We start from the raw sequence: 17,604 nt of genomic DNA on the forward strand, positions 1-17,604 counted from the left end.
ATTTAAAAATTAACTAAATTTATATGTTCAAAAAGTTATATAAACATATTTGTTTATTATAAGTTTTAATTATAATACAATTTTTTTTATTCCAAACTATTTTTTCTGGTGATTTTTTTAATTATATAAATTAAAAATTTGTCTTATGCATTTCTCAAATCAAAATATTAATTATTTTTTTAAAAAAATTGTTTTTTGAACACAGTTGAATACATACTTTTTTTGTGAATACACAGTTGAAAATATTTATCTCCTAAATATATTTCTGTTTTTCTAAAATTTCGTCCTACGCACAGTTGAAAAGAAAAGAAAAAAACAGAATAAGAAAAAGAATATCTAGCTGTTTCTATACTTTATAGTTTTTAAAACTTAATAAAATTGGAATGAACATTTAACTATCGAGTAATGTAGATTTATTTTAAAAGTCTACGCTCTACTCAACGTCCACGGTCCATGCTCGATTAAATTTCTACAAAGACCAAATGTGTGTTCGTATTTGTATTTGAAACTTCAAACCCAATTGAGTCTGCAGTTGCAATCTTCCAATGGTGCTTAAAATTGATTGGTACCACTCGCTCTCACCTTTTATTCAAACTTCATTGTGGACTACTCCACCCTTTTGTGTTGGAAGATAGTAGTAAATTTAATTAAGAGAACAATTCCAAATGTTTCCAATACATATTTTAACATTGTTAATTTATTAAATAGATGAATTATTAAACATTATCTTAAACTATACTACCTTGTAGTTATAGATGCACTGATTTAGATATATATTATGATTATAATAATCGTACCTTATTTATAGACATACATTAGAAATAAAGTAACTTTAATTTTTTAAAAATGCGTGCAAGGAGTAAGAGAGAGACACTTTTGTCACCTATAACTAAAAGTCCCAATCACTCACCTGCAACTGCAACTGCAACTCAAGAGCGCACCCGCGCCTGAACGCACGCTTCGTCTCATTCACACGTGCCACAGAAGCGAGCGGGACCCCATGGTAGCCCCGTGAGGTCGCCCATACCGTATTGAATCATATGACCGGTCGCGGCAGTACCGTTTTAAAAAAATTGTCCACTTTATCGGGTCACACCAAACAGAGCAGAAAAAAAGTGAAATCAAATGAATATTGATTTCACGTCCGCTTCTGAACTTCGAACCCAAACCATTCAAACGCAGAAGATGAAGCTGAAGAACCTTGAAGAGAGTTAGTTACTGTGAGGCTTGGCTTCTCTCAGGAAACGTTCAGGGTAGTAACGGTGAGGGCCTACAATCTCAACCGTTAGTTTTTTCTAGCCGCCGTGGATGGGCCAATCTGCGTCCTCCGCTGCTGTCGCTAGCCGTCGCGAGAGGGACCAAGGCCAACGCTCCGTCAACGTCTCCAAGACCAGATCCGCCGCCTCGGTTTCGCCGATGGTAACTTATTCAGCCGGCGAAGAAGACAGCGAAAACCTTAGCGTCGAAGCAGTTACCGATGGAATTGCTGACTACATCTCCGATCTCCCGAACGAGTGCGTGGCTTCGGTGTTTCAGTTTCTCGGCTCCGCCGATCGTAACCGCTGCTCGCTCGTTTGCCGGCGGTGGCTGCAGATCGAAGGACAGAGCCGTCACCGGCTCTCGCTGAACGCTGAATCGGATCTCCTTCCGGCGATTCCGTCGCTCTTCTCTCGCTTCGATTCGGTGACGAAGCTCGCGCTGAAGTGCGACCGCAGATCCGTGAGCATAAAAGACGACGCGCTAGTGTTGATCTCGCAGCGGTGCCCTAACCTCACGCGCCTTAAGCTCCGCGCGTGCCGCGAGCTCACCGACGCCGGAATGGAAGCGTTTGCCAAAAACTGCAAGGGATTGAAGAAGCTCTCGTGCGGATCGTGCACGTTCGGATCCAAAGGCATGAACGCGGTGCTCGACAACTGCGCCGCGCTGGAGGAGCTCTCCGTGAAGCGCCTCCGCGGAATCACCGACGCGGCAGCGGCGGAGCCCATCGGTCCCGGCGCGGCTGTGTCGTCGCTCAGAACCGTGTGTCTGAAGGAGCTCTACAACGGCCAGTGTTTCGGAACGCTGATTCTCGGCGCGAAGAATCTGAAAACCTTGAAGCTTTTCCGGTGCTCCGGCGATTGGGACCGCCTCTTCCAACTGATGGCGGCTCGAGCCGCGAACATTGTTGAGGTCCACCTCGAGAGGCTTCAGATTAGCGACGTTGGATTGCAAGCAATCGCGAATTACTCGAGTCTGGAGATTCTGCATCTTGTAAAGACTACCGAATGTTCTGATATCGGACTTGTTGCTATTGCAGATAGGTGCAAGCTTCTGAGGAAGCTTCACATTGATGGATGGAAGGCGAATCGAATTGGCGATGAAGGGTTAATAGCTGTTGCAAAAGGTTGCCCTAATTTACTTGAACTAGTGCTTATTGGGGTTAACCCTACCAAAGCGAGTTTGGAAATGTTGGCGTCTAATTGCCAGAATCTTGAGCGTTTGGCTTTGTGTGGAAGTGATTCAGTTGGTGATCCTGAGATATCTTGCATTGCTGCTAAGTGTGTGGCGTTGAAAAAACTGTGTATTAAGAGTTGTCCTGTTTCTGATCACGGCATGGAGGCATTGGCGAGTGGTTGTCCCAATTTGGTAAAAGTGAAGGTTAAGAAGTGTAAGTTGGTTACCCCAGAGGGTGGGGATTGGTTGAGGAGGACTAGGGGTTCAATTGCTGTTAATTTAGATACCGGTGAGGCAGAGCTTCAGGAAGCGAGTGCTAGTGATGGAGGGGTACAGGATAATGGTCTGGAGTTTCCTCCAATGCCCGCCCAAATTGCGGCAGCGGCAGCCACCGCGTCTGGCAGCACAGCTCGGTCTAGTTCGTTCAAGTCAAGATTAGGGCTTTTGTCTGGGAGGAGTTTAGTGGCTAGCACTTTAAGAAGATGGTCGGGTGGTAGCACTAGTGCGCGCCATGGTTAGGGACTAGGCCAAATCCAGCCTGACTCTTTGACCATTTTTCATTGTTTTGTGTTGTATCATTTTATTTTCATATTTCTTGTACTTAAATTTGAATATGCCGTGTGATGTTTATTGCCTTTGGAATTGAAGCTTCACGGTTGAAGTGATGATCACATCGTTTTCTTTCTCTTTACAATTGTTGTTGGTGCTCTGCTCTGTTTGGTTAAACTAAGTTATGTGTCCCCTCGCTCATTCAGAGCATATCATATCTGATTCATGTCACATACACACACAGGGTAATACTACATGTTAAAAATATGGAAGTATATAAACTTGGTCACATGCGATTGTTTGTTTGCTTGTCTGTATATTTTAAACAGTCTTTCTCTGTTGAATTTTGTCAGGTTCACATTCATATTCACATTCCCTAGCCTAATACAGATAACTATGATTATGATTGGTGTATCTATGTTGCAAACTATAGTGTTGTGTCAGATGTTTGATATGGAATGGCAGCCAGAGAATATGCTTCGTTTTCTGTTTATATCTGTTGGGTGATTACAATAGTAAGAAAATATGACTGGAGAAAAAATGCTCTCTTGTATTTAGGTTTTTTCATTTTGCTTATGACACCTGTTTGGCTCTTTTGGGGTGCAACTGAGCGTATCCAGTCTAATCAAATATATCTAAGGCTTCTGATGAGTTTGACATGATTTGATTTATTTGGCAGCAAGCAGGTGACAATTTATTTGCATCCGTTGTCATTTTGGAAGACAAGGGCAAGTGATACTTAGCTGATTAAAAAAAGAAATCAATGAACTGCTTTTCATTGTTTAATGCACCCTGCCTTCCTCTGAGTTTCTCCTGCTAATTGTATAAATTAATTAGTTTATGCATAAATTATTTTTAATTATATAGAAGTTAAAAAAAAAAATTCTTGGAATTGTTCCAGAAGTAGTATACAAGAGACCCAAAATCGATGTAGTTTGAGTCTAGAGGTTAAAAGTCTCGAGGGTCTAGTGGGCTCTATATGTTGCATCCTTTATTTTGTTTGAAGAGTTTTTTTGGTTTCTCATGTAGATTACGTTGATTTATCATTTATATGTTTACCTTGTGCATTTTGTTGCCATTCTCTGGCCTAGTATTCCTCCTCCCCTTCCTCTTCTATGCACAGTTTAATGGGGGTGCTTTAACATGCGCTTGAGGTGAATTTCTAGATCATATTTTCGTGCCTTGATACATGTAGTCGGGACAATTTGTTTGAGGCCAACACATTCGTTAGAGCACCTCTAGCGAGGGGTGCTTATATTGTATCTTAAAAATAAGTAACGGTGCTTACAAGAAATTTTCAATGGAGTGATCTTACATGACAAGAGAAGATCCAATTTTTTTAGTTACGTTGCTTGAAGAACGAATGGTGCTTAGTACTATGAAATGTGAAATGGAGAGGTTTGATTGGTTCATCTGGATTCAAGGTGGAACGTGGACACAAATTTTGCAAACAACAACAGATGGGTCTCCCGCTTCTCCCTCATGGCCCACTCCCTTCACTTGCTCTCCTTCTCGGCCAGCTGGGGTCACGACCAATGGATGTCGACCTCCGGGGGCTGGTCGTCCAACTCGCGGGTCATGTGTGCACGCGAACCTCCGGGGTGAAGTCGATCGCATCAGTTGGGCACGAGGTCCTCTGGGCTAGTGTCCATGTCCTTAGTTGTGCACGCATCTTCGGGTGGCGTGGATCTCCTCAACCACGAGGGCCTCCTGGCCGGGCTGATCTCCTTAGTCGCGCGCACCTCCTGGCCAGGTCGATCTCCTCGGTCGTGCGCGAAGGTCTGGGCCGGCTGATCTCCTAATCTCCTCAATCGCGCGCGACGTTCAGGCTGGGGCCGATCTCCTCAACCGTGCACGCACACGTCTGGGGCGCCCAATCTCCTTAGCTGCACATGTGGACGTCCGGGCCAACCGATCTTGTTAGTCGTGCGCACGAACGTTCAGGCTGGCCAATCTCGTCAGACGTGCGCACCTCCGAGCTGGCCTGATCTTGTTAGTCGCGCGCTCCTCCGAGCGGTCATTGATGGTGAGGGTGGCAATGATGGATAAGGGTGAGGGTGAGAGACGCATGGAACGAGAGAGTCTTAGCATATATATGATAGTTTTATTTTAATCATAGGTGTAACCAGGGGTTAGAACCTTAGTTAGTCAGTGGGTCAATTGTTTGTTTTCATAACACACTTATATGTATATATAACAAATATAGTGTTATCAAATTAATAACAATGATATACAGAAAATATTTTCTCTTCTTATTTTCTTGCTGCGTTCTTTCTCCTCTTTGGTTCTTTCTTTTCACCTTTCATGGCTGATACCAATTATATGATGGTATCAGAGCTCTTATTTTGAAGAGCTCTGCTGCGCACGTTAATCTCCAAAAATCATCCTCCTTTTATCTTTTGATCGTTACTTCTCCCACTTTCGTCTCTCACAATATGAGCGATAAAGAAGATTCATCTCTCAATATACACAGTCCTTATTATCTCTATCCTGGAGAAAATCCAGCAGCAGCTTTGGTCTCTCCCGTTCTTGATTCATCCAATTACAACTCATGGAGTCGTTCTATGCTTACCGCTTTGAGTGCGAAGAACGAATCTGAATTCGTTGACGGCTTAATTCAAAGACCTATGTCAACAAACTCACAATATACAGCTTGGAAGAGGTGCAATAACATGGTGGTTTCATGGTTAGTTCATTCTGTTTCTCCCCTGATTAGACAAAGCATATTATGGATGGATAATGCACAAGAAATCTAGAAAGATTTAAAGTCACGATATTCCCAAGGAGATCTTTTGAGAATATCAGATTTACAACAAGAGATAGCTTCCATCAGGCAAGGTGACAGATCCATAACTGACTATTTTACTAGACTACGCATAATTTGGGATGAATTGGAAAGCTATAGACCCGATACTATGTGTGTGTGCAAAACAAAGTGTTCATGTAGTGCACTCGTCACTGTCTCAGAAAGAAAGAAACAAGATCGAGTTATGCAATTTCTTAGGGGATTGAATGATCAATTCAACATTGTTAGGTCCAATATTCTAATGATGGAACCATTGCCTAGTATTGATAAAGTCTTTTCTTATGTTGTTCAACAAGAAAGGCAAATAACTAGTAATGATCTGTTGGGAAATACTAGTATAATTAATGCAGCAAACACTAATTCATCAAATTCCCACCTTTCTTGCAATTTTTGTGGCAAAGATGGCCATATTGTTGACAGATGTTATGGGAAAAATGGTTTTCCTCAGAATTTTTCTTCTAAAGGAGGCAGAGCTGGCTCAGGAGGGTTTGGTCGAGGAAATTCAAATGGTAAAGGCACTAAGGTTTGTACTCACTGTGGTTTTACTAATCACACTGTTGATGAGTGTTATAAGAAGCACGGATATCCACCTAGGCACAAGTATCATAAATCAAATGGTTCATCAATAAACAATGCTAATGCTGTAAGGGCAGAAAATGGCAATACTGAAGCAACACAAAATCAAGATGCTCAAGATACAGATGTTCGATTGACTTCTAAACAATATAAAGACTTAATGGCAATATTACAACAGCAAGGAACCTCTCTTCAGGGTGACTCACATGTAAATCAGATTGGGACCATCACTATTCCTAAAAATGCACCTATAGGTAATATGTTATCAATTACTTGTTCTGTAAACAAGATGTGCAACAATGCTTGGATTTTGGACTCAGGTGCTATAGATCATGTTACTTCCTCTATCAATCTGTATTCTTCCTATAGAAAGATAAATCCTATTATTGTTAAACTTCTTACTGGTCATACGGTCACTGCAACACATGTCGGAATTGTTAAATTTTCTAATTCATTCTATCTTGAGGATGTTCTTTACATACCCACTTTTCAATTTAACCTGATTTCCATATCTAAGATGCTAATTTCCTTGCCTTGTAAGCTAACCTTTGTGGCCAATGATTGTTTCATTCAGGATATGCAAACACTGCAGAGGATTGGTACAGTTGAATTGGTGGAAGGTCTTTATAAGCTCACCATGGTTCCTACCCAGCCACATCAAAAATCTCCATCCAGTTCTGTTTTTCATAATAATTCAGTTTTATCATGTAATAAAGTAGCTATAGACCTTTGGCATTTTCGATTAGGCCATCCCTCTTTTGAAAGGTTACAATTGCTAAAGAAAACATACCCTTTACTTTCAGCTGATAAACAATTTGTATGTCAAACATGCCATCATGCTAAGCAAAGGAAAATTCCATTCCCTAATAGTGATTCTCGATGTCTTTCTCTTTTCTCTCTTATACATGTTGATATTTGGGGCCCTTGTCATGTTACTTCATTGACTGGTGATAAATACTTTCTTACCATAGTGGATGATTATTCTCGATATGTTTGGATATTTCTCATGAAATCTAAAGATGAAGCACAAACTCACTTAAAGTCTTTTGTCACTTTTGTTGAAAGACAATTTACCACCAAAGTTAAAATGATTCGGTCAAAATGGATCAGAATTCATCATGAAACAGTTTTATGCTGATTCTGGTATTATACACCAAACCTCATGTATTGAAACTCCACAGCAAAATGGAATTGTCGAAAGGAAACACCAACACTTACTCAATGTCACTAGATCCTTACTTTTTCAATCTAATTTGCCTCCTGTATTTTGGTCCTATGCCTTGAATCACTCAGCTACACTCATAAATTGTATGCCAACTCCATTTCTTAATAACAAAACCCCCTATGAAATGCTTTATGGACAACCTTATGATATTACCACTTTGAGAGTTTTTGGTTGTCTTTGCTTTCCTAGCATATTATCTGCAAACAGAAAGAAGCTAGATCCCAGGTCTATTACCTCTATTTTTCTAGTATTTAAACCGCATACAAAAGGGTATGTGACTTTTAATCTTAAGACTCGGGCTATTAATATTTCTAGACATGTAATTTTTTATGAAGACTATTTTCCATTCAATGCTCATAATCAACCTGATCCTATTACTATTCTACCTGTCCCTACAACCCCTTTCCCTGATGATATTGAATTACCTGATCCTGTTACTGATCATAATTCAGACCCTGTTGCCCCTACATATTCATCTCAGGCACCTAGAAGATCAGAAAGACAAATTCACAGGCCAGGCAAATATAAAGACTTCCATGTAACATATTCACCATCAACTGTTGCCAATCACTCCAAGTTGGTAGTCTCTATCCTTTAAATTCTGTCCTCTCATACAATAAACTATCATCTTCATATTATAAAGTCATTTTAGCTATAACTCAACAAGTTGAACCTAAGTCGTATGTTGAGGCCTCTAAAGATCCCAATTGGGTTGAAGCTATGAATTCTGAAATCAAAGCACTAGAATCTAACAACACCTGGATTCTTACTCAACTTCCTTCACATAAGGCTGCAATTGGTTGTAAATGGGTATATAAAATCAAGCATCGATCAGATGACTCTATAGAAAGGTATAAAGCAAGATTAGTAGCCAAAGGCTACACCCAGGTAGAAGGCCAAGATTATCTTGACACTTTTTCTCCAGTGGCTAAGTTGACTACGGTTAGATTGTTATTAGCTTTAGCTGCCATTAATAAGTGGCACTTAAAGCAACTAGATGTAAACAATGCATTTTTGCATGGTGATTTAAATGAAGAAATTTACATGACCATTCCGCAAAGAATGCATTCAATTCAATCAGGGCAAGTATGCAAACTTCAAAGGTCTTTGTATGGTTTAAAACAGGCCAGCAGACAGTGGTATGCAAGGTTATCTCATTTTTTAACTTCCCATGGATACAAACAATGTGCTTCTGATCACTCTTTATTTCTCAAACATCAATCTGATTCCATCACAGCCTTACTTGTTTATGTGGATGACATAGTGCTATCAGGAAATGATTTAAATGAGATTCACCACATCACACATCTTCTTGACGTAACGTTCAAAATTAAAGAACTTGGTGATTTGAAGTTTTTTCTAGGTTTTGAAGTTGCTCGAACTGCTACTGGAATTAATCTCTGTCAACGTAAATATGCCTTAGACATTCTAATTGATACTGGCATGCTTGGATCTAAACCAATATCCACTCCCTCTGATTACACAACAAGACTTCATCAAAACTCTGGTTTCCGTCTTTCAGCTGAAGATGCTACTTCTTATAGAAGGTTGATCGACAGATTGATTTACTTAACCAACACAAGACCTGACATTACTTTTGTTGTTCAACACTTGAGTCAACTTGTGGCTCAACCTACTTCTTCACATCAACAAGCTGCTAACAGAATTCTAAGATACATAAAAGGTTTCAATTCATCTAAAGGGGTTCAGTGATTCTGATTGGGCAGGGTGCATTGACACTAGAAGATCTATCACTGGTTTCTCCATCTATCTAGGGTCAACATTGATCTCTTGGAAGTCTAAGATGCAAGCCACTGTTTCCAAAAGTTCTTCTAAATCTGAGTATCGGGCACTTGCCAATGCCACTTGTGAACTGCAATGGCTTACATCTTTGCTCGTAGAATTTCAACTATTTTTTCACCATCCTGCTATGTTGTACTGTGATAACAAATCAGCACTTCACATTGCTACAAATCCTGTTTTTCATGAGCGAACAAAGCATATAGAAATTGACTGTCATATAGTTCGTGAGAAGGTGCAAGCTGGGATTCTGAAATTACTTCCTATTACCTTTGCAAACCAGCTTGCTGACATCTATACTAAATCTATGTTACCTAGTGCTTTTCAGTTTTTACAGTCCAAGCTAGGCATGTCTAATATCCATTCCTAGCTTGAGGGGGGATCTTAGCATATATATGATAGATTTATTTTAATCATAGGTGTAACCAGGGGTTAGAACCTTAGTTAGTCAGTGGGCCAATTGTTTGTTTTCATAACAAACTTATATGTATATATAACAGATATAGTGTTATCAAATTAATAACAATGATATACAGAAAATATTTTCTCTTCTTATTTTCTTGCTGCGTTCTTTCTCCTCTTTGGTTCTTTCTTTTCACCTTTCATGGTTGATACCAATTATATGAGAGAGAGAAGGGAAAGTGAGAGATAAGGGAAGTGAGAGATGTTGAGAGAAAAGGGAAAGTAGATGTTGAGAAAGTGAGACGTTAAAAGAATGAACAAAAGAAACCTCCGGAAAAAAAAAAGAAAAAAAAAAGAGAGAGAGAGACGTTGGAAAGTGGCCGTTGAGAGACGTTGGGAGAGACGTTGGAAGAAATTTGAACGTTGAATGGTTTGTGTTTATAAATTGACGTTCACTGTTCAGTTTACTTCAAAATTACTGTTCACAGGGCACTATTCACTTCAAAAAATTCACTATTCACATTCATTGTTCATTTGGAAAAAAATTCTCCTATTTTATTTTTATTCATCTGTAAAAAAATTTTTGTTCTAGCACATGGATCCCAATCAATATAATTTTCAAATTTATTTTAATTATTTACAAAACCAACCACCACCTCCACTCCCCTTCCGGTGAAAATTCTCAAAATCCTCAATTTTTTATATACCCACCACCACCACACTCAACCAATGATAATTCTCCGAATTCCCATTATTTTATGTATCCACCACCAATTCCAACCAATCCCAATATATTTTATAGGCCTTCAATATTTTTTGAAAGAGTTGTGGAGTCATTAGATCGGAAAACAGATTCACCAATTGGTTCAATATTTGAGTCTCAAGTTGGGCTAGAGAACATTACACTTGATGTAGTAGGATAACAAGGAGAAGAAATATGTACTCAAAAAAATTCACATGTAAGCTTTTCTTTCGAAGAGGATAATCTACTTATTCAATCATGGCTCAACATTTCGAAGGATCCAATTGTGGGAGTTGATCAAATTGGAAATAGTTTCTAGATAAGAATCAAAGAGAATTACAACAACAATTGCAATCAATTTCCAGAAAGGAATCCAGGTCTGTTAAAAAGTCATTGGTTTCGAATCAATAAAGCAATTCAATTATTTGTCGGATGTTATAAACAAGCTCGTGATAAAAAAAAGTGACAACTTAGAAAAAGACATCATGGCAAATGCATATAAAATTTACTCATAAGATGTAGGTGATAAATTCAATTTTGAGCATGCATGGCTATTATTAAGAGATGAGCCAACATGAAAATCTGAATCAATAGAGAGCTCTTCTAAAAGATCAAAGATCTCTAAATCTGGGCAATACTCAACGTCCTCTAACACATATGCAGCCAATGATTGTCAAGAATATGACTCAACAACACCAATGTCTCGTCCAATAGGTCAAAAAGCAGTGAAAAGAAAGAGTAAAGCAAAGGTTGGCAAAACATCTTCCGACAAAAAAGAGTTGGATAATATGACAAAAACAATGTTAGAAGAAGTGCTACAGTAAAGAAATTGGCTGAAGCGAAGAAGGCAGTTAACTTTAGTGCAATGTATGACATTCTCGTGAAGGACACATCTGGAATGATTGAGAAACTACTCAAAGATCATAAATTGGCTTGTATTTTTTTAGGTGCAAATTAGGAGAATAAAAATTATTGTAATTTTAATTTACGCAAATTAAATTAGTTTTATTGTAATTGAATTTAATTTGTTGTAACTTTATTTCTCACTTATGCATATGAAACTAGTCGTTATGCTACTAGCCGTTATGAAACTAGCCGTTATAAACTAGTCGTTGCAAACTAGCCATTTTTTATGACACTATATAATTGATACACATTTCGAGCATCTCATTATCAAAACCTACTTGAGTTATTTGTCTCAAAATTTATTTGTTGCTTCCTATTTTCTCTAAAGTTGACACTTTAGTTTTTTACAAAATGGATTCCAACAGATAATTTATTATGTAATTTTTTTTTGTTTCTCATATTTATATATTATTCATAATAATTAATTTTTTAAAAAATTTATCATAAAGTATAGTGTGAGTTGTCAAAAAGTGTAGTATGAGTTGTAAAAAAGTAAGGGTGCCTATAAACAATTTCTATTGGAGCAAAATTTGTAAAAATATAATATGAATTGCTTATGAATGACGTGGCAAAATGAGACCCATTTAAAATAGTTGAGAGTTGCTCATTGTAGATGCTCTCGAACATTTCAATTTATAAATTCTACAGACTGTGATTCATACATCGTGAGTGCAACAGTACACCCTATATATGTTATGGTGCATCAATGTACCATTCGGTTTACCTCTGTTACAAGTCAGAAATTATTTCACTCTTAAATGTATTAGGTGCTATTCTTTAAAGTATAAGCATACACTTACATGAAGAATTAAATTTTGATGCATGTTTTAGGTACTTTTGGTATTCATTTTCAATTAAAATTGAAGATTGAAAATTGAAGTTTCACCATGAGAATCTATGTTGATTCTTAATATAAATATTTATTATGCGTATAATGGATGAGAAGCTCCACAAACTCAACATTGTCCGCACCAATGCGTCAAGTCCGAGCTTGAATCATCCATTGATCATTTGCTCTGCGAGTTATTTGAAGTGCAATTGTAGAATCACCAAATCCACATGGGATCAATGTGAATTGTCACAGCTTTGAAATGTTTCTCTTGTTGCTTCTTGTAGAGGTTGAGGACGAAGAGTGTGTTTAGTTTCATGTTTTAACACTTAAACTCACGTTATGTTTTTATAGAAAGTTCTACCTCATTATTTGGCAACTCAATATGTCATTGAAATGAATGCTGCTATCTTCTAAACGTTAGCTTGAATATACCTGGAATCAGAACGACTCGTTTTGAAATCAGAACGAGCCGTTCTGAGTGCACTCTTGGTGTGTTAATTTTGCATCTGAAACGGGTCGTTCTAGATGCAAAATTAACACACTACGAGTACATCAGAACGGTCCATTCTGAAACTAGAATGGGCCGTTCTGGATTCAGAACGCCCGTTCCAGAACGTCAACTTGTTAAGTGGGACAATAGAATATTCTATATTATTTTTATTAAAAAAATATAATAATTTTGAAAAATATTTATTTACAGTAAAAAATTTAAAATTACTTATTTTTATAAAATACAATTGTCTTATAAATAGAGTGATAACTTTTCCTTTTTCTCTTTCTGTCTAAAGAAATATTTAAGTGTCATTTTATAATTTTTTGCAACTTATTTAAAATTAGAGAAATAAAATGATAAAAATTAATAGGATAAACATAATAAAATTATTAATTTGTTTTCTTTTAGTGTCCTCTAAATTTTTACACTCATTTAAAACAAAAATATTTTATATGTTATTTTGAATTAATTTAACGACGTATCATATAATTTTTAATTTTTTTTAAAAATTTTATAAATTTGATCTATACATGAAAAACTTTTTAATTTAACAATTAAATTTTTAAAAATTTAATATAGAATATTAATTATTAAGTAGAATAAATCTATCAAGACTTACTCTTGAAGTAAGTAAATTTTTTCTTCATTAACAATGAAGATAATTTTACCACAAAATAAAAAACAATTAAACAATAAAATAAAATATAAAAAAAATATTAATGTATTTATTATATTAGATATAACAAGATAATTAAAATATAATTAATAATATATAATTTATAAAATTATTAATCTTTTATATATAAAAAAAAAAGAATGAAAAAAATTTTAGTGGGGGCAAGTGCCCTCACTATGATTAACTTAGATCCGTCCCTGCATGTGGTTGTGTGGTGAAATGTTAGTCCTGTGTATCCTCTTCCTTTACTTTAGGTTGTACCTCCTCAAGAACAGGTTATTGTTGTTGGGCTACATCGTTAATGACTTCAAGAAAAAATACCATGTCATTTCATCATTTACTGTATAGTGTCAATTTGGTAGTAAGTGGTTCACTCCAATTTGACTAACAATGAAATAAAATCTGCTACCATTGTCTTTAGTGATACACTGCATTGTCTTTAATGATACACTATATAGTCCAACTATTTAGCAATTGAAGTTATCAATTTCCATTGACAATATTACCAAATCCAGTATTTGAAATGTTTTGTACCTTGAGTCTTTTTCCTTCCACGATTCACAATCGTGAACTATAATCATTGATCATTTGTGTTTGGTATTCTAGAACCAAAATGGTCCGTTCTGGTTGCACTCTTAGTGTGTTAATTTTGTACCTGGAACGGGCCGTTCCGGATGCAAAATTAACACACCAAGAGTGCATCCAGAACGGTCCGTTCTGGTTTCAGAACGGGTCGTTCTGGTTCCAGGTATTTTCAAGAAATTTGACATTCACGTGACATCCACCTATGCATCTACGTGGTATCCATGTGGCCAACAATTAATTCCGTTTAAATAATTTGGACGGAAGTCCGACATTGCAACCAATTAATTTATTAGGGACCAAATTGAGACAAAAAATAAAAGTGAGATTAAATTAAAACAAACAATTATTATAAGGAACTAAAATAGATTTTTAACCTTATTATTATTATTATTATTATAAATTAAGTATTAATAGTGTTTTAATTATGAAAATCAAATTATCTCTGATTTAATATATATTATCACACATAAAATAAATAGAATATATGGTGAATATATGTATTGATATGATATAAAAAAAAACATTTTTTATTCAAAATATTTAAATTGATAACATGAGCATAAAATATATGTCATGATATTCATTATTATTATTATTATTATTATTATTATATATTTATTAGGCAGAATGAATGTATGTAATATGCAAAAAATATTACGTCAATGAAACATTAATATTTCTCACTTCTGGTGAGGGGTAAGTCAATAAAATAAAAGAGATTGAACATTCTCCTTTGACAGTGTCTTTTAGACACATTTTAAGAATGTATGAAGAGTTTCTTTATTTATTAGTGTTTTCAAGACTACTTTGGTTCATGGTGATGTAAATAATATAAATGTTTGATAAAATACATGTTATAGAAGATGGATAATTAACCTTAAAATATTTGTCTTAAAAAATATGACTTTCTTCGAGAGACTTCTTCAGAGCTTTGTCTTGCAGGTTGCAACATCAATAGATGAAAGACTATCATATTGATAACGTGTTATAAAAAGAAAGAGAAAGTAGAGAGAGAACAAATAAGACAATATGAGACAGAAAAAAGAATTTGACTGGTATATTATCTTTGAAAGAGGATTAGCCTATTTATAAGTACATGTAATAACTGAATAATTACACAAAAATGAATAATACATAATAGAAATATAAATGGTAATAATTAATAGTGAATATTGACATCCACTAATTATTATTCATAACATACACTAAATTATATTTTTAGTTCTTCTATTTATTTTTAGGATCCAATTTAGTCCTATTATTTTTAAAAGGTTCAATTCGGTCCTTTAATTTTTTAAAAATGTTCAATGTTGTCATTTTTCCCAAATTGGTACTTACAATGTTAATGAAATTAAGTGAAAGGACAACATTGAAATTTTTTTTTTTCAAAATTAGAGAATCAAATTGAACATTTTAAAAATAGTGGGATCAAATTAAACATTAAAAGATTCTATTTGGTTATCTAATTTTCAAATGATGTTCAATGTTATTTTTTTATTGAATTTTATTAACGTCATTAATGTCAATTTTGATGGAAAGATAACATTAAACTTTTTAATAAATTAGAGGACCATATTGAATCTTAAAAATAAATAAAGGAACAAAAATATAATTTAACCAAAATAATATGAAAAACAGATGAAAAATTGGTTGATAAAGAATCAATATCTCAACATGAATAATAAATAAAACACTTTGATAAATGTATTTCAAGGCATGATATTTTAGCAATTTTTTTATAATAATAATAAAAGTTTTTCATTCTAATTCTCAACAATTTTTTTATAATAATTTAACAATGTTGTGACTTATTGTTAAACTTCAAGGTTTTGAATTCAAATCTTAATTTGTAGAAGAAAATATGCACAAAGTTTTGATAATGCCAAAGCATTGAAGAAAATAAAGGTCAAGTTAAAGCAAGCTGATCAAGAAGTAAGATCTCAAGTAATAACTAGATAAGTCTTGACTGCTTAGTTTAGTATGTAAAATGAACTTTTAGAATTTGCAAATTTGACTTGGCCATTAAAATAAGAATTTCAAGAAAACCTAAACTTAATACTTTTGAATATAAGAATAAGTTGTTTGAAAAGAAAGTAAAAAAAGTATTCAAAAGATTAAACAAAAATATTTTTAACTGGAAAATAGAAGCTCTTTATATCTTAAGTTTTCATAAGCCAAAACAAGTGACATGTTTCTGGTAATCGATTACTACTTGCTGTAATCGATTACCAGAGAAAGAAAACCTTTCAAAATGTTAAAATGCTCTCTGGTAATCGATTACCAGTGATTGTAATCGATTACCAGAAGAGAAATTTTCAAAATTCGAATTTGAATTATATAACGTTTCAAACATTTTGAACTTAAACCGTTGTAATCAATTACCAAGTCTTGTAATCGATTACTAGAGCCTATTTTCTGAAAAATTTTAGAGAGTTACAACTCTTCATGAAAAGACATAACTCAAGAAACAATTGTTTATAAATACATATAATTTTTCAGAGAAAAGTGACGAACTCTATTGTGAAAATCATTTACAAAAACTACTTGGCCAAAATCATTTGCAAACAATTATCTAAAGAGTTCATCAAGTTCTTAGAAAGTGTAATATCTACTCTTTAAAGAGAGTCATTCTGTAATATCCTGTTGACCTGTAAAGGAGAAAGGATTTTTCTCCTTTTTGATGTTTGAATCTCAACACAAGGAAAGGGAGTTCCGAGGTGTTGGAGGATTCATTTTCTTGTAAGGTTTACAAGAGTAGTGAAAATCTCAAGTGGGAAACTTGAGGACTGGATGTAGACAGGATTGACCAAACCAGTATAAAATCAAGTTTGCAATTCTTCTTTCCCTACACTTTTAATTTCTTGTTATTAATTATAATTGTGTAATTTACATCATCATTCATTCTTTACATACAAATTTGTCTAATAAAATAAATTGATAAAGAAGTAATTGAAAAAAATTTTATTATAAGAGGAAATTTAGTAAACTTAATTCACCTCCTCTTAAGTTAATTGAGGCTAAGGGATTAACATAATTTAATAGAAATATTAATTTTAAATTTTTTAATAATAAAATATTATAATGACCTATCAATTATAAAGACTATAATAGTTTACTATATATATATATATATATATATATATATATATATATATATATATATATATATATATATATATATATATTAAAATAGATATACCCGGAATATTGACTTGTAACAAACGTTATGTGATTTAGTGGGGTGTTTAAGTGAGCATTTGTAAAATTAATATTGAATGCAATTAATTTTAGTACAAATTCTGATTCAAAATCGAAATTTTGAAACCAAACATGTAAGCATATAAATAAAAATCATATTTTAGGTTTCAATCCGCCATCTCATAACTAATATTCATTTTTCTCCAAACCAATTAAAATATATATTCTTTAAAAAATTTATAATTAATGTATTTCAACAAATTAAAAAAACACATTTTATTTAAAGATATTTTAGTCTAAAAATAATTAATATATAAGACACTATGAATTAAATCTTACATAACTAAATAAACAATTGTTCAAAATTAAGTCTTATAAATA

The 17,604-nt window shown here is 34.5% G+C and overlaps 2 protein-coding genes across 2 annotated transcripts; both read left to right on the forward strand.

Moving 5' to 3' along the window:
* Positions 1-1,058: 1,058 nt before the first annotated feature.
* LOC109814207 (F-box protein At1g47056-like) lies at positions 1,059-3,104 on the forward strand. The gene has a single exon (XM_020378575.3). The coding sequence runs from the start codon at positions 1,309-1,311 to the stop codon at positions 2,950-2,952; it is 1,644 nt and encodes a 547-aa protein (XP_020234164.2). The 5' UTR covers positions 1,059-1,308; the 3' UTR covers positions 2,953-3,104.
* Positions 3,105-5,897: 2,793 nt separating this feature from the next.
* On the forward strand, positions 5,898-7,502 carry LOC145951955 (uncharacterized). Its single transcript, XM_083064164.1, has one exon. It carries the CDS (start codon positions 5,898-5,900, stop codon positions 7,500-7,502), a length of 1,605 nt encoding a protein of 534 aa, XP_082920290.1.
* Positions 7,503-17,604: the final 10,102 nt, after the last annotated feature.

This window comes from Cajanus cajan, chromosome 9 (assembly GCF_000230855.2).
Source record: "Cajanus cajan strain Asha chromosome 9, NIPB_CcT2T_4, whole genome shotgun sequence".
NCBI classification, from domain to species: Eukaryota; Viridiplantae; Streptophyta; class Magnoliopsida; order Fabales; family Fabaceae; genus Cajanus; species Cajanus cajan.

Excerpts from the sequence above, each read along its gene's own strand:
- LOC109814207 (XM_020378575.3), top strand. The coding sequence starts at position 1,309 with ATGGGCCAATCTGCGTCCTCCGCTGCTGTCGCTAGCCGTCGCGAGAGG.
- LOC145951955 (XM_083064164.1), top strand. The coding sequence starts at position 5,898 with ATGTGTGTGTGCAAAACAAAGTGTTCATGTAGTGCACTCGTCACTGTC.